Source organism: Cervus elaphus, chromosome 15, assembly GCF_910594005.1.
Source record: "Cervus elaphus chromosome 15, mCerEla1.1, whole genome shotgun sequence".
Lineage (NCBI taxonomy): Eukaryota > Metazoa > Chordata > Mammalia > Artiodactyla > Cervidae > Cervus > Cervus elaphus.
The window spans coordinates 84,729,925-84,754,762 of NC_057829.1; the positions used below are offsets into that span (position 1 = coordinate 84,729,925).

Sequence of the window (24,838 nt, forward strand, 5' to 3'; positions counted from 1 at the left end):
TGTTTCGCCTTGGGTTTATCCTGTTTGGGACTCTCTGGGTTTCTTGGACCTGTGTAACTATTTCCTTCCCCATTTTAGGGAAGTTTTCAGCTATTATCTCCTCGAGTATTTTCTCATGGCCTTTTTGTCTTCTTCTTCTGGGACTCCTATGATTCGAATGTTGGGGCGTTTCACATTGTCCCAGATGTCCCTGAGGTTGTCCTCATTTCTTTTGATTCTTTTTTTCTTTTTTCCTCTCTGCTTCATTCATTTCCACCATTTTATCTTCTACCTCACTTATCCTATCTTCTGTCTCTGTTATTCTACTCTTGGTTCCCTCCAGAGTGTTTTTGATCTCATTTATTGCATTATTCATTTTTAATTGACTCTTTTTTATTTCTTCTAGGTCCTTATTAAACATTTCTTGCATCTTCTCAATCTTTGTCTCCAGGCTATTTATCTGTAACTCCATTTTGTTTTCAAGATTTTGGATAATTTTTTTATCATTATTCTAAATTCTTTTTCAGGTAGATTCCCTATCTCCTCCTCTTTTGTTTGACTTGGTGGGCATTTTTCATGTTCCTTTTCCTGTTGGGTATTTCTCTGCCTTTTCACCTTGTTTAGATTGCTGTGTCTGGAGTGGGCTTTTTGTATTCTGGTGGTCTGTGGTTCCTTTTTATTGTGGAGGTTTCACCCAGTGGGTGGGGTTGGACGATTGGCTTGTCAAGGTTTCCTGGTTAGGGAAGCTTGTGTTGGTGTTCTGGTGCATGGAACTGGATTTCTTCTCTCTAGAGTGCAATGGATTGTCCAGTAGTGAGTTTTGAGATGGGTCTATGTGTTATGTGTGACTTTGGGCAGCCTGTATGTTGACACTCAGGGCTATGTTCCTGCGTTGCTGGAGAATTTGCGTGGTATGTCTTGCTCTGGAACTTATTGGCTCTTGGGTGGTGTTTGGTTTCAGTGTAGGTATGGAGGCTTTTGGACGGTCTCTTATTACTTAATGGTCCATGTAGTCAGGAGTTTTCTGGTGTTCTCAGGTTTTGGGCTTAAGTCTCCTGCCTCTGGATTTCAGTCTTATTCTTCCAGTAGTCTCAAGACCTCTCCAACTATTCAGCACTGATAATAAAACTTCTAGGTTAATGGTGAAAAGATTCTCCACCGCGAGGGACACCCAGAGAGGTTCACAGAGTTACATGAAGAAGAGGAGAGGGAGGAGGGAGATAGAGATGAGCAGGAGGAGAAAAAGGGGGACTCGAGAGGAGAGAGACAGATCTACGCAGTACTCTGTTCCCTAAGTGTTCTCCATAGCCCAGACACCCACAGAGATGCACAGAATTGGATTAAGAGAAGGGGGAGGGAGGAAATAGAGGTGATCTGAGGGAGAAAACTGAGAGTCAAAAGTGGGAGAGAGTAATCAACACACTCCTGAATAAAAATGGGTACTGAATATTGGATTCTTAAATGTCCAAAATTGATATCAAATACTGAAAAACAAAGATTAAAAATCTAGAGTAGAGGTTAGACTCTTAAAAATACAATATTAAAAACAAAAACACAAAAAATTTTAGAAATATATATGAAGTTCAGTTTAAAAATAGGGCCTCTTCTTTTTTTTTGCAAGGTTATAGCGAAATGAAAATGCAAATTAAGGAGTAATAGAGGAGCAATAGAGGACTTTAAAAGAAAATAAGAGAAAAAACATAAAAAAGAAAACAATTTTTTTTTCTAATTAAAAAAATAGTAAAAATATATGAAAATGAAAATGAAAGTTAAGGAGTAATGGAGGAGGAATAGGGAATTTTAAAAGAAAATAAAAGAGAAAAAAATTTAAAAAAGAAAAGAAAATTTTTTAATTAAAAAAAAGTAAAAATATATCTAGGAATTTCTCTGGAGCTGTTGTGGTCAGTGTGGGTTTGGTTCAGTTTCAGATAGCTCCTCGTTCCAGCTTACACTTCTCGATATCTATAGGCCCCTTCCAGTGTAGTTGGTGTTATCTACAGGGATTTTAATCTGTTGCACCAGTCACTTGTGAAGCAGTTCCCTTTGTTTATTTGGCTTCTGTTTGCCGGTCTCTTCAGAGTCTAATTTCCACCCTGACACAGGCGCGCGCAGGTGGTCTCTTATTCAGGTTCGCTTGTTCAGCGGGGAGGGAGGGGTGCTGCAGACAGATATCCCTGTGTGTGGGGAGCACTCACCGTGTTCCGGCCACACTGGGTTTGCCCCCGCTCACGGGTATGTGCTTTCCCCGTCTACACTGCTCAGGCTCCAGGCTGCTCTATATGGAGCGGGCCCTGAGTTGCATGCGGTTCCAGTTTTCGGGTATTCCACAAAAGCACGGACTCAGTTGGGCCTGCGTTTTGTACCTTCCCCGGCGGAGCAGCTCAGGCGGCCAGGCGCTTGACGGGCGCTCTCTCCCCGGGTGCGGTGCGCCTTCTCCCCTCTGCGGTCCCAGCCTGTTTCCGGTGTGCCTTGTGTCTGTTCTCAGGAGCTGGCCTCTAGCCGCGACCCTCCCAGTGGATGCCAACCATCCAGAATCTCAGGAAGTCTTTGGTTAGAAACTGGAAGCCTGTTTGCCATTTGGTAGGGGGTGCCATCTCTGGGGCTGAGTTTGCCCCTTTCCCCTCCCCCCTGCCTCCTGCCTCCGGTGGGGATGGGCCAGTCCGCCGCTGGCTAGCTCTTCTATGGAATTGCTCAGTCCCTTTGTTCTGCAAACGGCTGGCAGTGTGTTCGGGCAGGTTAATTTTCTCTCGCCCGCACGCGCGCGATCCCAGTTTAAGTTGCTATCTCACGTTAGCTCCCTCCGATTGCCCTCAGGGCATTTGGGCCTGGTCCTTACCCTAAGCAATGCTGCCCACTCCTCTCCGTTCCACCCCCACTTGCTGGTGGCGGATGTGGGTGTCTGGGGTACTTTTTTGCTGGGAGTTGCTTTTAGGCATGTAATCTGTGGGTTTTATTTATTTTTCCTCCCAGTTAGGTTGCCCTCCGAGATTCAAAAACTTCCCCCAGACCCACCAGTGCGAGGGTTTCCTGGTGTTTGGAAACTTCCTCTATTATGACTCACTTCCCGGGACGGGTCTACGTCCCTAGCTCTTTTGTCTTTTTATCTTTTATATTTTGTCCTACCTCCTTTCGAAGATGATGGGCTGCTTTTCTGGGTGTCTGATGTCTTCTGCTAGCAGTCAGAAGTTGTTTTGTGAAGTTTGCTCAGCGTTCAAATGTTCTTTCGATGAATTTGTAGGGGAGAAAGTGGTCTCCCCATCCTATTCCTCTGCCATCTTAGCTCCTCCCCAGTTAGTTTCTTTTTAAAACTGTCCTCCTTCAGGCTCTAAGAAATTTTTCCTCTTTGTGAACCCTGTGTCAAGACGTCATACATGTGTTCTCCCCAGAGCTTCACACTGTGGACATAAAGTCCTGGTAGCCAAGCCTGTGCTGAGGGAACCATGGTTCACTTCCAGCAACGTGGCTGAGTGGGGATCTCCCAGTGGGGAGCGGACACCCACAAAGCCCTGATCCTGAAACTTAGCCCCAGTGAGGACGGCACCTGGACAATAAGCAGAAAGCCACACATCAGAATCGTCTTTCCCCACTTTCAGCAAGTGGAGACTTTGATCTCTGAGCAAGAAAGGCTGAAGTCTCTGCCCATACTGAAAAACCTGTTAGACAGACAGCTGCTTATAGATGATGATGATGGGCACGGCTGATAAGTCACTGACTGATGATTGTGCCCCCAGCTCAAGCTCACAGGGAGGTTGAGAACTTGTCTCAGATCATACTGTTTGTAAACGGGATGACTAGAGTTAGTAGCCAGCTAGTCTAGTTCCAGATTCTTGTCCCCAGGATACTGAACTTCTAGTTCCGGGCTTTTCTGTGCGTTATAATCAGTGGGGGAGCTTCCCAAAACCCAGATCTATGGGCTGAACACCCTGGACTCAGATCACAATCTCCAGGGGTGGGACCCAAGAACCAATTGATTATTTTTAACTTTTTATTTTGAAATAAATATACACCCACGGGTGGTTTTGGTTTTTCCGTTTTTTTTCTTTTTTTTTTTTTAAGTGCCCAGGTGATCTCAGTGTGAGGCCAAGCTGAGAACAGGGCACTAAACTACAAGACTGTCTCAAGGTTTCATGAGAACTGCCTCAGTTAATCTTCTCAACAGCCTTCTCATCTTCACATCTACAGGGGTAGATGTGATCTAATTCCCAGTCAATGGCTAAGAAAGTCCAGTGTGCTGTGCTCCATTGCTGAGCTGTGTCCGATCCTTTGCAACCCCATGGACTGTAATCCCCAGGCTCCTCTATCCATGGAATTCTCCAGGCTCCCATACTGGAGCGGGTTGCCATTTCCTACTCTAGGGGATCTTCCTGACCCAGGCATAGAACTCACATCTCCAGGACCTCCTGCATTGGCAGGCAGGTTCTGTACCAGCTGAGTCACTGGAGAAGCCAAAGAAAGTCCAGAGAAGTCACTTAATGTGACCAAAGGCACATACTAATGGAAGGCGGAGAGGAACTGAATCCAAGCCACCTGGCTCCAGAGCCCGTACTGTTCCTTACCCTATCCCAGTGGTTCTGAAACTGGACGGAGTATCAGAAGCACGTGCAGAGTTACTTAAAAGCATAATTGCTGGGCCCCACCACACCCCCAATTCGGACTCAAACAGGGTGGGTGGGGCCTGAGAATCTGCACAGGTAACAACTTCCCAGGTCATCCTGATGCTGCCACACATTGAGAATCACAGCCCTACACCACTGACATAGAACTGACTTCTCTTTATCCTTCAAAGAAATAAAAGAGAAGTGGGGCTTTCAAATTGCCTGGAATTCTAGGGTTATTAAGAATCATACGACTTCCCTAGTGGTACAGTGGATAGGAACCCATGCATAGGGTACAAGGGTTCAATCCCTGGTCTGGGGAGATTCCACTTGTGGAGCAGCCAAGCCCACACGCCACAACGACTGAGCCTGGGAGCCCCAGAGCCTGTGCTCTGCGACAAGACAAACCACTGCAGTGAGAAGCCTGCACATCACAACTAGAGAACAGCCCACACGCAGCAGGGAAGATTCAGCGTAGCCAAAAATAGGGAAGAGGGAGATTAACATTTATTGTTTCCTCCTGTGTGCCAGACCTGTACTAGTTGCTTCATGTTCAGAGTATTATAAACTCACACAAGATGGAAGCTGTGATATTCCCATTTTACAGAAGGGAAAACTGAAGTTATTAAAAATATTGAATCCCTCATGCAAAGTTAGACAGCAGTTAAGTGACCAACAAGGAAGAGCTCAGATTTATCTATCCTTGTGTTTTTTCCTCTACATCATCATGGACATATGTTCTCCAAGAACACTTAGAGAAGAAATGTCAGAATGGTAGAAAACTGAAACCCTGGGCTGCCTTTAAGAAGGAGGAAGTAGTGATGTGAGGGCAGGAAGGGACAACGAGGAAGATGCTGTATTTGCTTTCCCTTGAGAGATGAGTCACTTCACCTTTCAATAGCCGTGGATTTCAAATGTCAAAGGAGATCAATTCAAAATAAGGTTCTACACCAAAATCTACATGGGCACCAGGAAACAAGGAGAAGGAAAGGAGTCCTGCATTCCAGGCCCATCTTCCCCACACTTTTTTGAGAGAGAGATTTTGGTGTCTATAAGGTGGAAAATTCAGTTGAAGAATGTTTGATATCAGCTCTTTTCAGTCTTGAACTTTTATATATCTTTTTGTGTATCTTTGATATGACCATATTTCTGTTTCAGATGTAATCAAGGTGAGACTTGTAATATGAGTCATGTATCTGGAAAGAGGCCTTTTTAAAAATAATTTTAATTGTTTTTGGCTTTGCTGGGTCTTTGCTGCTGCATGGGCTTTTCTCTAGTTGCAGCGAGTGGGCTCCTCAATGTGGTGGCTTCTCTTACTGCAGAGCACAGGCTTAGGTCATGCAGGCTCCAGCAGCTGCGGCTCCCAGGCTCTAAAGCACAGGCTCAGGGGTTGTGACACAGGGACTTAGGTGTTCCGAGGCATGTGGGATCATCTCAGATCAGGGACCGAACCTGTGTCGCCTGCTTGGGCGGGCAGATTTGTTACCACTGAGCCACCAGGGAAGCTCTGGAAGGAAACATTTTGTAAATCAACAGACTACAACTACCAGAAGCTGTAAAACTGAACTAAAGGGCTCAGCTTGGAGGGAGAGGCATTTCTCCTGAACAACAATGGAAATACTATCTTACAGCTATGTATGTTGTCCCATCAATTAGAAAAGAATAGAAAAATATGCAAATTATCAAGTGGCTATAGTGAGAGTATGTCCCATATACTGTGTCACCTTTGTAGTGTGATACAAATGAACGAGAGTATGTAAATTGCCCTCATTTGAAAGAACTGACCACAAAGTCGATTGCAAAACACCCCCTTTCATAAAGCATTTTAAGAAAAGATAGTTGAGGGAGGTAGGCTCAAGAGGAAAGGGATATATATACATTCACGGTGTTGTAAGGCAGAAACCAACACAACAATGTAAAAGCAGTTATCCTCCAATTAGAAAAGAGAGTTGAAAATAAATTTGTTTACTTAGACAAGTAGTTTCCAGAGTGGATACATTTATTTTTTAAATGTGAATCATCACCCTTCAACACACATATGATAAGTTATAATTTCTAAAAATTAAGTCTGCCTGAGAGAACTGTAATCTCCTTGATTCATATGCCTCAACCCCTCAATGCAGATCCTCAGAATTTCATGCTTTAAATATACAGAAAAGGGTTCTGGAAAGAGGAACCTGTACCAGTCCAGAAAGGAAAACAGTTCCTTGTATCTTTTGGATTGACTGAGATAAAATAAAATGACTTCTCTCATTTTACATCAAACACTAGATCTAAGATAACATTCCTAACAAGGAATAGGCTAGCTCTGCTTTGTACTTCCCTCTCTACTACGACACTGCACTGAAACCAATGATACTAACATCAGTGTAAACTACTTTAACACATGCCAAACACTGCATTTTCCTCATTACCTGAGATAAACAATACAAAATGTCAATTAGAGATTTTAATGAAAGTTTCCAAGTCTTCCCAATTTTTCAAAAACAATTAGAAAAAGAAAAATTATCAAATACCCTAAGCATTATTTTTCAGACTCCTAAGACTGTAAAAAGTCTTTGTATAAAAAAAAAAGTACTTCAACAAAACACATACACAATACAAACTAACGAACTGCTTTAGAAATCCTTAAAATCTTAAACATTTAATCCAGAAGTATACATAAATTTCAGTAAGAGTGAAAAATATTACAAACAAAAATAACTGAAGATCACACCATGTTAACATAGTGTACAGTACTGGATTTACAATGTGTGCAGGAAAATGAACACTGAGGTCACTTCACGTAAGTGGTAATATTTCAAAGGACATTAAATACTTGCTTTTCATAAACTTTCTGGGGTAGGGTTTGGCTTTCTAATAAATATGTAATAAATATCTGTAGTACTTTGTACATGTTGAGCGTTTATCTTTCTCCATTTGAAAGTCCTTCTCCAGAGTCATAATGTCTCAGAGGCATCCCAGAGGGTGGGGAGTTCGGACGCTGCAGCAAGCCCATTAACAAAGCAATCTTATTATCTATGTGCTCCTGGAGCTTATATATTCGCTGATCAATGTAGTCTGTAAGTTTCTTTTCCATCAGTTCCATATTTTTAGAAAGAATCTTTTCCAAATAGGAACAAAGAGGTTGCTCTTCTACTCTAAAAATAAATTTAAAAAAATATTATGACAATTTTCCCTAGTATTATAACAAAACAGCCAAAATACACTACAATAAAGTAGCCAATACACATTGCTGAAATTTGTTTCCACAACTACATTCTGTCTCCTTCCAACATATTTCCAGATTCTAGACACATACAATCTTGAATGCTCAAAGCATTATTATTGCTTCAGTTCTTTAAATATTTAAGCATAAATTGAAATAAGAATATAAAAATGAAGATGACAGAATTTCTACCCTCAAAAACAAGTCTTTAGATACAAAGGGTCTTTCTTTTTGGTTTTGAGCTCCAAATCAAAAGCAATCTTGCTTTTTCTTTAAGGTCTTTGTATGTCTTCCAAGTCCTTCCCCAAGCAACCCTACCATTTTAACAGTTTTCTCAGTTTTCTCTTTTCTTCATCCAAACAACCTTCTAAAGCATTGGAAGGACAAGGACAGTGAATTTCAGAGTGGTCCACAAAACTCTAGGATCTCCTCATATTTTTCCAGGTATTCCATGAGGTCAAAAGTATTTTTTATAATAACACTAAGTTATATGAACATGAATTGTACAATAAATGTACAATGAATTATCCAGAGGCCACACCATGTAATGTCATTACTGTGATGACTAATAGCTATATGGTTGTATATTCTGTTTCCTAGAATTCTTTAAGGTAGTAGGTTTAGGGTATAGATAAATGTTTTTCTCAGAGGTAACTTGTTTGTTCTCAGTATTTCTACTGTGGTCTTACTAGCTCTGTCAGGCAACATATATGAAACTACAACCCAAAGTCAATACAGTTTTACATACATTTGAAACAATACCATTCTCACTAAACTTTTTAAAAAGAAAACATGGTATTTTTTCAAAAAGATATTTATGTTACTATGTAATGGGTTTACTGTTATTTCTAAACTAATAAATATTTTTATATAGCCTACATAAATAAAAGTTCTTTGGAGTGCTCAATTATTTTTAAGAGGGTAAAGACCAAAAACTTTGAGAACTGCTAATCTAGAATGTAGTGGTTTCTAGTACTCATGCATGGATGAGAGAGTTGGACCATAAAGAAGGCTGAGCACCAAAGAATTGATGCTTTCGAACTGCGGGGCTGGAGAAGACTCTTGAGAGTCCTTTGGACAGCAAGGAGATCAAACCAATCCATCCTAAAGGAAATCAACCCTGAATATTTGTTGGAAGGACTGATGCTGAAGCTGAAGCTCCAATACTTTGGCCACCTGATGCGAAGGGCCGAGTCACTGAAAAAGATTCTGATGCTGGGAAAGAATGAAGGCAGGAGAAGGGGATGACAGAGGATGAGATGGTTGGATGGCATCACCAACTCAATGGACATGAATCTGAGCAAGCTCCGGGAGATGGTGAAGGACAGGGAAGACTGGCGTGCTGCAGTCCATGGGGTTGCAGAGGGTCAAACAACAATGACTGAACAACAACACTCTAGAATATACAAGAAGCTTTTTATTGTTCTCTTTCTTTTCAAATAACTATAGATTCATAGGAAGTTGTAAAGATACTATATTTGCCCGGTACCCTTCACCAAATGGTCCTGGTCTTTACTTCTTATGTAACTATGGTATAATATCAAGAGCAGGAATTTGATGTCAATACAGTGTGTGTATGCCATTTTATCATACGTACACACATTCATGTAAATATCACCACAATCAAGAGACAGAACTATCCCTTAACTACAATGATCTCCCTCCTGCTACCCTTTCATTGTCACATCACTTCCCTAATCTCCTCCATCCCGAACACCTCGTAATCACTTACAGTGTTCATCTGTATTATGAGAATGCTACAGAAATGGAACCATGTAACGTGACCTCTTGAGATTCTCTTTTGTAGATCAGCATAATGCCTTTGCCAGACAACCAAATTGTTGCATGTGTCAATAGGTCATTCCTTTTTTTTTTTTTTTTTTGGTCATTCCTTTTTACTGCTGATAGCATCCCATGATATGGATGTACCAGGGTTAATTTAACCATTCATCAACTTTAAGACATATTGGCTGCTTATAGTTTTGGGCTTTTACAAATAAAGCTATGAACAATTGTGTATTGATTTTTATGTGGAAAAATATTCTTGGGGGAGTTCCCTGGTGGTACAACAGATAGGAATCCACCTTCCAACTTAGGGGACACGGGTTCAATCCCTAGTTGGGGACGATTCCACATGCCACAGAGCAACAAATGAGAAGCCAGCGCCAAGCAATGAAGAGCAGCCCTTGCTCGCCACAGCTCGAGAAAGCCCACGAGCAGCAGTGGAGTCCCAGCACAACCAAAACTAAATTAATTAATGAAAAAAAGAAGTTTTCATTTCTCTGGGATAAATGCTCAGGAGTCTGATTTCTGAGTCACATGGTGACATGTTTAGCTATGAGAAACTGCCAAACCTTTTTTAAAGTGGCTGTACTACTTTAAATCCCCATGAGCAATGTATGAGAGATCCCATTTCTCATTGGTATCTGGTTTTGTCACCATTTTTAAACTTTTTATTTTAACCATCTGAATAATTAGTGGTATCTTGTGTCTTATGGTTTTAATGTGCCCTTCCTTAATAGCCATGAGGTCAAGAACAGCTCATCTTTTCATGTGGTTATTTGCTTTGTACATCTTATCTGGTAAAAATGTCTCTCTGTGGTCTTTTACCCATGTTCTAATTGGATTTTTTTTTTTTTTTAATGTTGAGTTTTCAGTACTCTCTATATTTTAGATGTAAGTCATTTGTTGGATTTGTAATCTGAAAATATTTTTTTCCCACTTTGGAACTTGTATTTTATTCCTCCTAAAAGAGTCTTTCACAGAGTATAAGTTCTAACATTTTCATGGAGGTCAAACATTTTTGGTGTCTTGTCTAGGTTCCCAAAGAATGTCTCCTATGGATTATTAGAAAACTTCCATAGCTTTATGTTTTACACTTAAGTCTCTGATCCATTTTGAGTGAAGTTTTATACAAGGTACAAGGTTTGGGTCATAGTTCACTTCTTGCTCCTTGGCTATCCATCTGCTCCAGCACCCCGAGTTAGAAAGACTCTTCTTCCTTTATTGCACTGCTGTTGCGCCTCTGTCAAAACTCAGTGGAGCACACCTGTGTGGGTCTACCTCTGAACCCTCTACCGGCCTCCACTGAGCCCTGGTCTGCCCCTCCGCCATCACTGCCTGGTCTTGACACTCTCACTGTAGAAGACTCGACATTGGAAGAGGGACTCCTCCCACCTCATTCTTTCTCAAGGCTGTCTTAGCTATTCTTCCTCTTTTGCTTTTCATATAATTTTTAAAATAATCCTGTCTATGTCTACAAAATATTGTGGTGAAATTTTAGTATGTATTGCATTAAACCTTCATATCAACGGGGAGAACTGACAACTTTACTGTGTTAGAAATTCAATTTGTAATTTAAAAAAAAAAAAAGAAATTCAATTTGTAATTTAACAGTTACTAGGAAAGAAATCATCCAGGCCCAACTGGTTTTCATTGGAGACTTCTATCAATACCAAACATCATACGAAAAAAATCACATCAATTTTACACAATCTCTTCTAAAATATAGAACTCAAAAAAAGGTAGAACTCATTTTATGAGACCAGTATCACCCTCATAATATAAAACCAGACAAAGACAGTAAAAGATAAATACAGAGTAGTATCTCCAATGAATTCTATGTAAGAATACTTGACAGAATATTAGCAAATCAGTTCCACCATTGTATAAAAAGAATTAGACCCCACAATCAAGTGGGATCTATTCTAGGTATGCTAGGCAGGTTCAGTTTTTGAAACTAATGTAATTCACCATATGAAGAGATTACCGAAGAAAATTCATGATCAAATAAATGGCCATAGGAAAAATACTTGACAAAATCCTGTATCCCTCTATGATGAAAGAAACTCTGATAACCAGGAACTAAGAAACACTAAGCTTCAGCAGCCCTAAGCAATCTGACTTCTCTCCACCTTTTATAGTCTTTCGTGTTTGTTGTATTATATCCAGGGATTTTTATTGTTAACAGGGAGGATCTGAGAGTACTGGAGACATTCCAGCTCAGCTGGAATCAGAAAAGTGGAAATGGAAGTTGCTCAGTCGTGTCCGACTCTTTGCAACCCTATGGACTATACAGTCCATGGAATTCTCCAGACCAGAATACTGGAGTGAGAAGTCTGTCTCTTCTTCAGCAGATCTTCCCGACCCAGGAATTGAACCAGGGTCTCCTGCATTGCAGACAGATTCTTCACCAACTGAGCTGTCAGGGAAGCGCAGTTTTTAAGGTTTAGGTTTTGTTTTCTCTGCGTTTTAGTATTGGTTCATTTTGCCATGTCACAGGTTAACACTGATGAAGACTGTCAACAACTAAAACACTGTCACCTTTCCTTGTTCTTCCCAAAGAAGGACCACTATTTGTTTCAATAACTTACTAAACTCCTCAAATTTCAATGCTATTAAATACATTAAGAAAATTTCAACCAATACAACGACCTCATTTGAGATGTAAAAAAAGTCTAACTCAAAAGACTGAAATAGTAAGGCAAAATAGTTAAGTCAGAACCATGGCTAAAGTCCTGAATTCCCATCTAGTTCAATATTTGGAAACATTCCGTCTATCTAAAGGATGGTGTGTGTGTGCTCAGTCGCGCCCAGCTCTTTGCAGCCTCATGGACTATAGCCCACCAGGCTCCTCTGTCCATGGAATTTTGAGGCAAGAATACTGGAATGGGTTGCCATTTCCTAGTCCAGGGGATCTTCCCAACCCAGGGATCGAACCTGTGTCTCTTCTGTCTGCTGCACATACTAAACACTTAACTATCCCTCGATCAAAGCAGGACTGGAAATAATTGGAATTATGAAATCAGAGGATAAGAGGCTGTATACTATAAATAATTAAGAGCTGAAAACTGTTTGGATGACTCCAAAATTAGCCCGGGTCACACAGGATCTACAAGGAAAATCCATTGCAACGGCTCACTTCATACAATCGGGCAAACAGTGTACACATCATGGCTACCACAGCTCCTCTCCTTTCATACAGGTATCTCTCCACTCCGACCCTTGTCTGATGCTTATGCTCCTCCCACCAAACGCCTGAGAAGTGCTCGGCACCTCCAGTTTACACAGTTCTTTCAAAGCAACACGTTCTACTCCGTAGACTATTTCTTTCCTCTACATGTGTCAGTGGTGAAATGTCAAAGCTCCTACGGTTCTCTCCGGAAACAATTTCAGGCAGAAGTTACTGAAACAAACGCCTCTCCTCCACCTGCCTCCTCATCCACCCCTAAACACTTACGTGACACCCCCAGTGCCTCCGCCGGGCTTCGGGATGCTGTCCTGCCACTTGATGCCGGGTCCCACCCGGAGATGGCTCACCTGACCACACAAATTCTGGAGAAGAGGCAGCAACTCCGAGTTAGGTATGTGTGAGCTGTCACTTGCTTTCTTTGATAAGAAAGAAGATACTGCATTCTTCAGGTCATTCTCAAGAAGAGAACGGCTTTGTGGCACAATTTTACACTCGTGGAGGCTGCCCAGGCTTCCTCCACCAGCTGGCTGCAGACTTTTCTCAGTGTTAGCTTCTGAGTCTTCAGTCACGTTTCCAGATGTCAGCCCAGTTCTGAAAGGAAAAGGTGTGGAGGATGACTTGTCGAAGGCTCCCGGAGCAGACGAGGACTGCAGTCCCTGCACGTGCCTGTGTCCTGCGTTTCCCAGGATGGACTGGAGCTGCTCTCCGAGGGCAACACGATTCTAAGGGAGGCAGGCAAGGAAACAGCAGGAACATTAATGATAATGACAGCTAACTCTGGAGGCAAGGTGCCTTCTTCCCTCTGAGCCTGGGAACATTCACATGGAGTAGACTACAGCCACGGTCCCAGTACTGAGTTGAGGAGAAAAAACTAAATCTAACCCGGCCAAGGTAACACAGCTGCCTGTGGCAGAACTAGGACTGGAGCCCCGGACACCCAACTCCAGTCAGGACTTCTAGTCATTCCAAATTCCAGTGTAGTTCTGCTAAGGAAAATCTGCAAATAAATACAAGCATACTTAGTAAAACTGCACAGGCATATTTTAGTGTTTCCACTACAAAGGCCTCCTTAATTTATGGTATTTTTGAATGAGTCACAATAATTGATAATTTTCCTAGAATTAAAAATCATCTGTCCACTATCACATATGTAGGCCACCCTAAGGATATGCAATTCATTTTCACTGGAAGATAGACTAGATAGTTACTTGCTTAAAGTTTGGTGTTCTACTTGTATACTTAAAGTTTGAATACTTTTGTGACATTTTCAATGATTAAAATGAGCTACTTTTGGGCCATGTTTGCTGTAATAATTTATAGGGTAATGATTATGTTTTGTGGCCTCAACTCGACCAGCTAGGCTATATTTCTTCCTGAAAAGACTGCCTCACATTTGTTAGGTTACAGTTCTTCAATTTTTCCACAAGAGAAAAGCAAAACTACCTCCAGCCTAGCTAACTGTTATATTACATGGCTCTACCCTAAATTCTAAACCCAGAACTCTACTAGAAATTCTTTTCTATTAACTTATCTGTTTGTTTATTTATTTTGTTGCACTCTACCACATAAGGGATCTTAATTCCACAACCAGGGTTTGAACCCGGGCCCCCTGTAGGTGGAAGCTTGGAGTCTTAACCACTGGACCACCAGGGAAGTCCTAGAGATTCTTATCAAGGGATATCATCTCATAGTTAATGCTGTTCAACACCTTGTGAGAGAGACTAAGAAAAGCATTATTCAAGATCAGGTGAAGACACTCGATCCATATATTTTCTGGATATACTAAAAAATGATGCTTGGATAAAATTAGCCCAGAACTCATTCATTCAACAAATATTTACCAGAAATCTACTCTGAGTTAGGTACTGATTCAGGCCCTGAAAATAAGACAGTGAAAAGCAAACACAAATTTGTATATATACTCCCAGAATTGTGAAAAATTAAATATTTATCTCTGACCCTCTTAAAGGATTTGCTTTAACCTTTTACTCACCTTGAAAAAACAACAACAAAGAGAATCTTTTTATTTTTTAAGATAAACAAGGTAAATAGTGAAAAATCTTGGAATAACTGAATATATTTTCTTTGAGAAAATGGCCCAGAGTTTACACTCAGATAACTTTAAATGACAAACATATGCCAGACACCTATGAGACAGAATTCTTACTCAGTTATTCTAAACTGCTGAAGCAAAAACAAATCAAAGTCAGCACATGTGAACTCCAAATAGAAGGAAATAAGAAACCACTTGAATAAGCTTTTCAGGCAACAAGGAACCATAAGGTGCAGGTGAAGCAAGGGGAGGCCAGGAAGCTGCTCCCAAGTCCCTCCTTTCCCTCGGGACAGGCCCTGCCCCAGAGAACACGCGAAGGCCTCGACAGTGTGCGTGGTTACCCCCCTTCCACAGAAGGAGGGGTCCTGATCGTGAAACACCCCTACTCTATACTCAACAGATACTTACAGAGCTTATGTGACACTTCTCAGAAAGACAGTCCATGGGTTACTTGTTTGCAAACAAAAGCCACCCCAGAGAACCAGGTATATCCCGTGAGAATCATTCCATAAATATAGTTTTCCCATAGAAATAGGATATTTATTAGCATGTTTAAAAGAAGAGTTCACAGGATCATCTCCTTTCTTCCCGAGGGTGTTTCCCAAATGCCCCCACAGGTAAGGATTTAGCACATGCATATGAGGGGAAACAGGATACAATACATGTGCTGCTGGTTGGAGGACTTGCATTTCTGGCTGAGAGACAAAGCTACAAAGACACACAGCAAGGTTGAGAGTAAGATAAGAGCTGGGCAAGGACTCAGGATTTACCTAACGCACTTCTGAACTGACATAAATTCATGATGAAGAAAGCATATTGTTTTGGGAATTAAATAAAAAAGCAAAAAAAAAAAAAAAAAAAACCCTTAAAGACATAGCCGAAAAAAAACCTGAAACTTTGGCATCATTTATTTTCCAAAGACAAGTTTTTAAAGCATAAATATCAGTCATGAACTGATTTTTTTAAAATTCATTAACCCTCTTGAATGTTTCCAAAATCTTTCACACACACACAGTTTCTTCTGTTTTTAAATTTTTAATCTATATGTCCACTGGATCTTTCCCCTTAAACATTTGTTCTTAAAATACACTATGCATAGGGCTCATCTGGTGTTGCTGGTTAGAAATAGTTGAGTCCTGGATCATACCTTCAGGGTTTTAGGTCACAACTGAGGGCCAGTGTTCTGTCTTTATAAGCATTCCAAGGGATTCTGATACAGGCAGGTTCCTTATCTCTAGCATTCTTGAAACAATCCACTTTAACCTGGCTACCTCCACATTCCAACTACTCATTTACTATCCAATCCTTCAGAATCTGGTTTTCATCTCCTCACTATTCAAGCAGACCCATTAAGGATCTGCAAAAGAAGCTTAGTTGATAATCAAGGAACATATACATTAGAGTCATAAATAAGACAGATCAGATTCCTGTTTGCACAAAGCTTATATTTCAATTAGATAAATAGAGCAATATATATACATGTATACATGTGCGTGTATATATAAAACAACAAAAATAATGAAGAAGGCCATGATGAAAATATGATACAGATTGTGCAGGCACAATCTAACAGCGTGGCTAGCAAAGGTCTCGCTCAAGATGGAACATTTAAGATGAGGCTGAAAGAACAAGAAAAGGGCAGACTTGCTAAGATCAGGAAGAGGGGATTATGGCCAAAGAGAACAGTTAAGAGTGCAGAGGTCCTGAGGTGGGAGCACAGGTGGATATTTGGGGAACACACACCTCAGAATGTCTAGAGACGAGCATCTGAGTAGACGTGACAGGAGATGGTGTTGAAGAAGGAATGACGGCCCAGATCTGAGATGACAGGGTGAGGAATCTGGATTGACTCTGGTGTGAGGGGAAGCAGTTCGGGACATTACACGGGGAAGTCGAGTCTGATGGACCCTCTGAAATCATTCTGGTTGCTCTGTGGAGAGGGAGCGCTGGACCAGGAGCACCCGTTAGGAACCGCCTGAGCTATGTGGGCAAGATCACTGTAGCAGAGTACGAAGAGGACGGACTCTGTGCTTTTGGAAGCTCTCCTTTCCGAGGTTTCCAAGATCATCACCAGCTCTCCTGTTCTCCTGTGTCTGCCTGTCTCTCCAATGATACTCCTACTACATTAATGATGGCAAATCTCACAGAAGTTATATGACTTTTTTATTTGTATTATTTGATTTAAACTTTCACATTCATCCTATGATCTCAGCATTGCTAGATTGTAAACAATTACCATTTAGATTGTAAACATGAAGAAATGTATCCTTAAATAGAGGACGCAATGCTAAATAAGACAGAACTAACACGGTTGAATTCAGGTCTCCTGACATCACATCTCTGCTGCTCTAAACAGTGGCTCCTGTACTCCGGCTCCTCGCCCCTCTCCCTGTGCTCTGAGCAAATGCAGGTGCTTGCCCAGGGTCTTCCTTCCTGGCTCCAGTCTCTCCCTTCATCACCTTCCCTGTCATCTACTAGGGATGCTCCCGCCCCTCTGTGTTTCCGAAGGCTCACAACGTCACCCCAGGGAATGTGGTATTCACATAGAAAACTCAATACTGCCAAATTAAACTACTTTTTTCCCCTCCAAGTCACTCCCTCCCTTGCGTTCCTTGTGTATTATTGGCATCACCATCTTCAAAAGTTTGGTTTCACGTTTGATTCTATTTTTCTCCCCAAAACCCCATACTAAGTTATTGTCAAGTCCCAGTGGTTCCACTGTTGTAGCATCTCACACCCAGCACTAGGTTCCTCCTTCAAGTTTAGACCCTCCTTAACCCTCATCTGGACGAGAAATAACACAGAGATCCTTTTCTTCCTGCAGTCTCACTTTCTACTGACTCCTCATCTTACATGTAATAGTGGATTAGAGTTAATTAAAACAGGTAAAACATGCCCACAAGCTTCATAAGAGCATTCAAAATCCTCTATGATCCAGCCCTAGTCTACCTGAAGCTTCCCCTATCGCTTCTTCACTCCAGAGAAATGAACTTCTATCCGTTTCCTAGCTACATTATACTCCTTCCAGCACTGAAGATTTAATCCATACTGCTCTCTCTCTCTCAAGCTGCAGCCCTCCAAATTCACATGCCTAATTCCACCTATGTAGTCCCCTAGTAAGACCACAGAGACCCTTAGGGACAGGCCATAAACTAATTCACCCGGGAACCTTCTGTAGTAACTAGAACAGAGCATTCACGAAGAAGGGGCTAAGTAAATACTTGCTGAATGAATAAATGAGTGAATTCGTAGAAAATTATGAAGTCTGTAATAGAAATATTTTATTTGTAAGGGCATAAGGCTACAGAATGTTACTTTTAGAAAAGTTAGTAAAGATAACAGTCACATCAATAACAATAGTTAAATAGAAAAGATTTATGTCACCACATGTCCTAATAAAAAGCTATTATTTAAAGAATTGTAATGGTATCTGGAAAGAAATCCATTCCTACTCACCTGCTGCTGGAATCTCACCATATTCATCAACTGCTGAGCTCCAGGTGATAACTTTGACCCCATGGACTCCATGATGGTTTGGACCCTCTCCAGGTCTATCCTTGATCCTAGAGCAGGACAGCCTGCTGAAGAATGTGCCGAGACTGGCCTCAGGTGTACCACAACTTTACTGATGAACACACAGTTCTTTTCACCAAAGGAGAGAAGCTATTATAACACAGAAGACCAGGAAAATTAATAGTAATAAAAACAACCATTATTTAAGGTCATTTCTTATTAATACTGAAGTAAGAAAGAAGCATTCAAGAATCTAAAAATTAAATTCAAGTACATTTTTAAGTTGTCTCTAGAACAGTCAAAGCCAAGAAAATATTCAAAAGAACAAGGAAAATGTAAAAAGTCCTTTTTAAGTAAAAGTTTACATACAAATAATGTTTTATTTAATAATGTTTTCTTGTTTAAGGAACTAAAGATAAACTGTATCAATCTGAGATCTTACCATCCTGAAACATGCTATATCATTTAATACAAAAGAAGACTGTCCAGGATCCCATGCAAAATGTTTGTGAAGTGCTAAATATAACTCAGTATTTTAGAATTAAAACCATAGGGAATATTAAGACAACCTAAGAGATCTCAATAGTTTACACATGAAAAACGAGTTCATGGTGATTTTTTTAATTTGTCAAGAGAGTAAATAAAGGTCAATCTTTGAGCCTAGTTCTTCTGGATTCTGTCCCAGGAGCTTTTCAGGGCTGTGTCCTGCCTCATCTTGTATATGCTTCTAAACCAAGATGTTTCCTGTGTGCTGTAGGACTGCAAAGTAGCAAAGTGGAAAGCAAACAGGATTTAGAATCAGACAGACCTGAGTTCAGTGAGGGCTGTGCCTGGGTGACCCTGGGCAGATGCCAAGCTTGAGTTAGGAGTAAAATCAGTTTACATGGTTGTTATAAGGATTGTGCGTTAAAATGTCCAGTATATATCACTGAGTGAGTGCTCAAAGATATGCATCAGTAACTACCATTTAACTTTCATAAACTATTGAAGGTAGTATTGGCCCAGAAGAGGCCTTCATACAAACCCAAAGATTTTCCTAAATGAAACTCTCTGCACTCCCTGGTACTTCCACAGCACAATTACAAACCCCATTCATCTTCAGAGACAACAAACCCATACATCACACAAAGACACAGGTGAATAGAGGTCCATGATCTAAAAACTCAGTGTGGCACCAAAGATGTGACTGTCATCAACAAGTAAGTACCTCATGAAATGTATACACCCACACTTCAACATGCATAGTATGCCTTTCAACCCCCAAGCCTTTCTCACCAGTGAATGTTGTGCCTATTTTGCACACTTAATCTACCTGTCTTGCCACTATAATATGAGCAACATTCCAGTTTATTTTATAACTGCCACTTCCTAAATGCCGAGTACAGCAGCCGCTATCTATATGCACTCTAATATGTGCTGGATGAATGCATCACTTTACTAAAATGACTTTAGAAGCCATTAGTGTATACACCTAAACAACATCTTGAGATAGTTCTGTGCTCCTCTGTAAGTAATAATCAGCACAGAATTTTAGAGACAAAAATAATCCAAGAATTTTCTTTAGTTCCCTATTATTACCCACAAAGTAGGTCCCAAAAGATGAAGGAACTTGCCCAAGGTTACTTTTTTAGTCAGCAAGAGACCTCACTTAATAGTCAGGGCTTATGATTTCCAGCTCAGTACTCTTCCTCCAGATCTGATGACATCAGTAAAGTTTACCTTAATAAAATTTTTCATGCTGACACCACCAGTCTAAACACCTTTAACTTTGGGATGCTCTTGTCTGTAACTTCTCTAATTGTGTCCAACACTGTTCTACTAACAAAAGTACACTGACATGACCATAGGAAATAAATGATCAAATTTTAAAAGAAGGTTGATAATTATTTTAGAAAAGAATTTCTTTTTACATGTTTACTAAGTATTTTTGAAATAAAACGAGGGACACGTTGGACTAACTGCATTACCAATTTATGGAAATAAATATATCTATATATTAGGAAAGCAACTGTAGTTTTAAATTAGTGAAAATTTAGGAATGACTTACCTTTATTTTACCAGCATGTGTGGAAGACTCCAATTTTAGATATTTTTTGTATAAAGTAATCTTTTCATGTTCACTAAAATTAGAAAAGAACTGATTTATTAAAAATTTCACACATTATCACTAAGAAGAGTTATATTTAAAGATAAAGGTTACCAGGACAATATTTTAATCCTGAGATTCAGTTTTCCTGGTGAGGCATGAACAGTAGAGCCTTCCTACTGAATAGCACTAGATATGAAGACAATATCTGCCACTTACTAATTATAGGAGAAAATTAAATTATATATCCAAAGTATACTCTGCAGCACTGGCATATTTTAAAGCTCAACAACGTATCTGTCATACACAACATATATAGTACATAAAGCAGCTCATACTTTGATTCATATTAAAGAATGATTAGAACAGAATCTTCATAAGAAATTGGGGGGAAAAAAGTAAAAAAATCTAATAATGGGTTAAGCTTGCCAGGATGGCACAGTCTTGAGCTCATGCTCTATTTGTTAACGGCATCCTACAAGAAAATGTTCAAAGTTCCAGGCTGACTGACAAAGTGATTTTTGGAAAACAGATTCCTTATGAGTTAAAAACAAATAGGAAACTTATCAGAACTTCATTTTCATCAAGCATTTCCCAAACTAGCTATGATCTTTTACTGACTTCTCTACCTTCCATTTGCTCTCCATTTCCACATTCACACTTCCAACTAGGCTGATCTACACTGTCTTTAAGATCCTTAAAGGTCTAAACTTCTACCTCTGCTGGTATGTTTTTATCTTCTCTCTCCTAGTGTTTAGCACCAATGTCAGAGAATCAACAGATACTGCAAAAGCTCAAGAAAACACTACTTCAGAAGAACACTTCCACATGCAGAAGTCACAAACCTGTTATCCAGAACATTACAAACATTCTTGCCCCTACTGGTTCCACAGTACTCCTCTCCTAAGTATACTTCCATATTTCTTGCTGAACTTAAAATGCCAATAGAAACGATTTCTTCACCTCCATGAGGGTCACATCTCAGGTGAAGGAAGCAGGGGTTTTCATCTTGGCTGTTCAGGTTCCTTTTCAAAATCACCAGATCATGGCTGAAAAGAAAATGAAGAATATTATGTAGTGTTATAGTGCTTCCCTGGTGGCTCAGATGGTAAAAAATCTGCCTGCAACGCAGGCAACCTAGATTTGATCCTTGGGTTGAGAAGATCCCCTGGAGAAGGGATGGCAACCCACTCCAGTATCTTTGCCTGGAAAATCCCATGGACAGGGGAGCCTGGTGGGCTACAGTCCATGGAGTGACAAAGAGTCAGACACGATTGACTAACACACACACACACCTCTGAATATTCATTGGAAGGACTGATGCTGAAGTTGAAGCTCCAATACTTTGGGCACCTCATGCGAAGAGCTGATTCATTAGAAAAGACCCTGATGATGGAAAGACTGAAGGCAGGAGAAGGGGATGACAAAAGCTGAGATGGTTGGGTGGCATCACTGACTCAATGGACATGAGTTTGAGCAAGCTCCAGAAGATGGTGATGAACAGGGAAGCCTGGCCTGCTGCTGTCCATGATGTCGCAAAGAGTCGGACACAACTGAGTGACTGAACAACATGCAGTATTACAGTTCCCTGTCAATAACAGAACACTGCCATTAACCCCCTTAATGGGCCACAGGGGTTGACATGTTATCCAATTAATTGACATTTGCATTTGGAGTCCAAGCACCCTGCAAAGCACTGATCAAATAAATGCTCAATACAGAAATCATGAGGAAATGATGCTTTAGACTCAGGGTTCTCCACTCTTATTTTCCCCTGGACTTCTATCTACACTGTAGGCGACTTCCTGGAAACTGCCTGACCAGTTAATGAAATGTATTTACTGGTCGGCTACTGCGAATTAAAAACCGTTCACAAGTTGGGGGTTGGGGGCAGATGCAGAATAAAGGGGAAAAGTGTGGCATTTTCAAAATTAAACTGATGAAGATTTTTCAACATTTGGATTTTTTTAAAGGGCTATTTTAGTCCACGGGCTTCCCAGCTGGCTCAGCGATAAAGCATCCTTTGCAAATGCAGGAAACAACAGGAGACGCGGGTTCCATCCCTCGGTGGGGGAAAATCCTCTGAAGGAGGAGCCGGCAACCCACTCCAGTATTCTAAACTGGGCAATCCCTCGGACAGAGGAGCCTGGCGGGCTACAGTCCATAGGTCGCGGGTCGCCAAGAGTCAAGACACGGCTGAAGAAGGAATTCCATCACCTCCACTAGCTTTGTTTCTAGTGATGCTTCCTAAAGCCCAATTGACTTCACTCCAGAGTATCTGGCTCTAAGTGAATGATCACACCATCGTGGTTATCTGGGTCATGAAGATCTTTCTTGTATAGGTCTTCTGTGTATTCCTGCCACCTCTTCTTAATACCTTCTGCTTCTGTTAGGTCCATACTGTTTTGTCCTTTATTGTGTCCATCTTTGTATGAACTTTTCCCTTGGTATATCTAACTTTGTTGAAGAGATCTCTAGTTTTTCCCATTCTATTGTTTTCTTCTATTTCTTTGTATTGATCACTTACGAAGGCTTTCTTGTCTCTCCTTGCTATTCTTTGAAACTCTGCCTTCAGATGAATATCTTTCCTTTTCTCCTTTGCCTTTAGCTTCTCTTCTTTTCTCAGCTATTTGTAAGGCCTCCTCAGACAGCCAGTGACTTTGGCCTTAGAGAAATAGCAGGTGGTGGGGATGCCAGTGCCTCTTTGAACCTGGTCCAAAGAGGAGAGTCCCTCGCAAGGTAAGTGTGGGGACGACCATGCATGCATTGGTCGACAGGTGTTTTTTTTTTTTGCAGGATAAGAGGTCGGTTCTGATCTCGACAAGGGGCCTCAGGAGCCAACGAGATGGACTCAAGGCGGGTGTGTGTGAAACGCTGTCTCCCGCTCACCCGCCCACTCCGCCCCCCCCCTCCCCGTTCCCAACATTCACACCCGAGTCCCCTCAGCTTTCCCGCGGACGACCCTCTGTCCTCCCGACACCCGGGCCCGGCCGTCTCGCCTTCGCCGCCCGCACAGCCCCGTCACCCGCTCGGCTCCCGCATTTCGGGGGCAAACCCTCTCCCCTCAGGGTCCCCGCCTCCCCTCGCGGCTCCCCCAGGAGCGCGGCTGTGTCCCCGAGCACAACCCAGTCCCCGCCGGCCCAGCGCACCCCGCGGCGGGCGGCGCCAGCAGCTCCTTCCAGTCGGCGTCTCGGGCGCCAAGACCATTCCGGGTGAGACGGAGAGTCTGGGCCAAGGCTCCGCACGCAGCATCCCAGGAAGAGGCTAGGGTCGGGCAGCGGCTCAGCAGCCCGTGTAGGGTCTCGGTCTCCATTCGGCCACCTACGGACCAAGCCGGCTCCGGAACCTCTCTTTATAACTCTTTAATTTGCGCCAGACCGAGGGAAGGTGAAAGAACAGGGCAACTTCCGGCTCGGCCCGCCGCAAACCTGAGAGCGGCCGCTTGTCCCGGTTGTCTGGAGACTAGCTACCGCAGACACGCATGCGCGCGCCGGCAGGATTTGGCAGCGAGGTTCAAAAGCTCTGGGCCGCGGTGGGGTGGCGCGCAGGGGAAGCTCCGGTTAGAGCATGCGCGCTGACAGCACGTTGGCCACACTCTAGGCTAGGCGCAGGCGCAGTGCCGTGGTCACGCATCCCCACCCCGCCCCCCAGCGTTTACTTGACTTTAGGTTCCTTCCCTCAGTCGTGGTCCATTCTTTGCGACCCCAGGGACTTCAGCATGCCAAGCTTCTCTGTCCATCACCAACTCCCAGAGCTTGCTCAAACTCCGGTGTCCATCCAATCAGTGATACCGTCCAACCATCTCATCCTCTGTCGTCCCCTTCTCCCTCTCTGCCTTCAGGCTTTCCCAGCATCAGGGTCTTTACCAATGAGTCAGTTCCTCACATCAGGTGACCAAAGTATTGGAACTTCAGCTTCAGTCCTTTCAATGAATATTCAGTACTGATTTCCTTTAGGATTGACTGGTTTGATCTCCTTGCAGTCCAAGGGACTCTCAAGAGTCTTCTCCAACACCACAGCTCAAAAGCACCAATTCTTCAGTGCTCAGCTTTCTTTAGAGTCCACCTCTCACATCCATACACTAGTACTGGAAAAACCATAGCTTTGACTAGATGAACCTTTGTCAGCAAAGTAATGTCTCTGTTTTTAATATGCTGTCTAGGTTGGTCATAGCTTTTCTTCCAAGGAGTAAGCACGTTTTAATTTCATAACTGCAGTCACCATCAGCAGTCATTTTGGAGCTCAAGAAATAGCCTGTCACTGTTTCCATTGTTTCCCTATCTATTAGCCATGAAGTGATTGGGACCATGTGCCATGATCTTAGTTTTTTGAATGTTGAGTTTTAAGCCAACTTTTTCACTCTCCTCTCACTTTCCTCAAGAGGCTTTTTAGTTCCTCTTTGCTTTCTGCCATAAGGGTGGTGCATATCTAG

The 24,838-nt window shown here is 41.8% G+C and overlaps 1 protein-coding gene across 3 annotated transcripts; it reads right to left on the minus strand.

Moving 5' to 3' along the window:
- Positions 1–6,555: 6,555 nt before the first annotated feature.
- Positions 6,556–24,301, minus strand: LOC122709269 (ATPase PAAT-like). Of its 3 annotated transcripts, none has more exons than XM_043926493.1 (6): positions 23,556–24,301; positions 21,252–21,455; positions 20,368–20,440; positions 18,264–18,470; positions 13,022–13,476; positions 6,556–7,709 (listed from the first exon to the last, which is right to left on the minus strand). In XM_043926493.1, the coding sequence occupies exons 1-6, from the start codon at positions 23,717–23,719 to the stop codon at positions 7,667–7,669; spliced, it is 1,146 nt and encodes a 381-aa protein (XP_043782428.1). In that variant the 5' UTR covers positions 23,720–24,301; the 3' UTR covers positions 6,556–7,666. The 3 variants fall into 3 exon arrangements, with proteins under 3 accessions (XP_043782428.1, XP_043782426.1, XP_043782427.1); XM_043926491.1 differs by having other exon boundaries at positions 6,556–7,714; positions 23,556–24,299; XM_043926492.1 differs by lacking the exon at positions 23,556–24,301 and adding an exon at positions 21,702–21,744 and having other exon boundaries at positions 6,556–7,714.
- Positions 24,302–24,838: the final 537 nt, after the last annotated feature.

Coding starts and splice junctions, on each gene's coding strand:
- LOC122709269 (XM_043926491.1), bottom strand. CDS start 23,719: ATGGAGACCGAGACCCTACACGGGCTGCTGAGCCGCTGCCCGACCCTA. Junction 21,456..23,555: donor CTGGCGCCGCCCGCCGCGGG/GTGCGCTGGGCC, acceptor TTTTCTTTTCAG/CCATGATCTGGTGATTTTGA. Junction 18,471..20,367: donor CACATGCTGGTAAAATAAAG/GTAAGTCATTCC, acceptor GTGTTATAATAG/CTTCTCTCCTTTGGTGAAAA.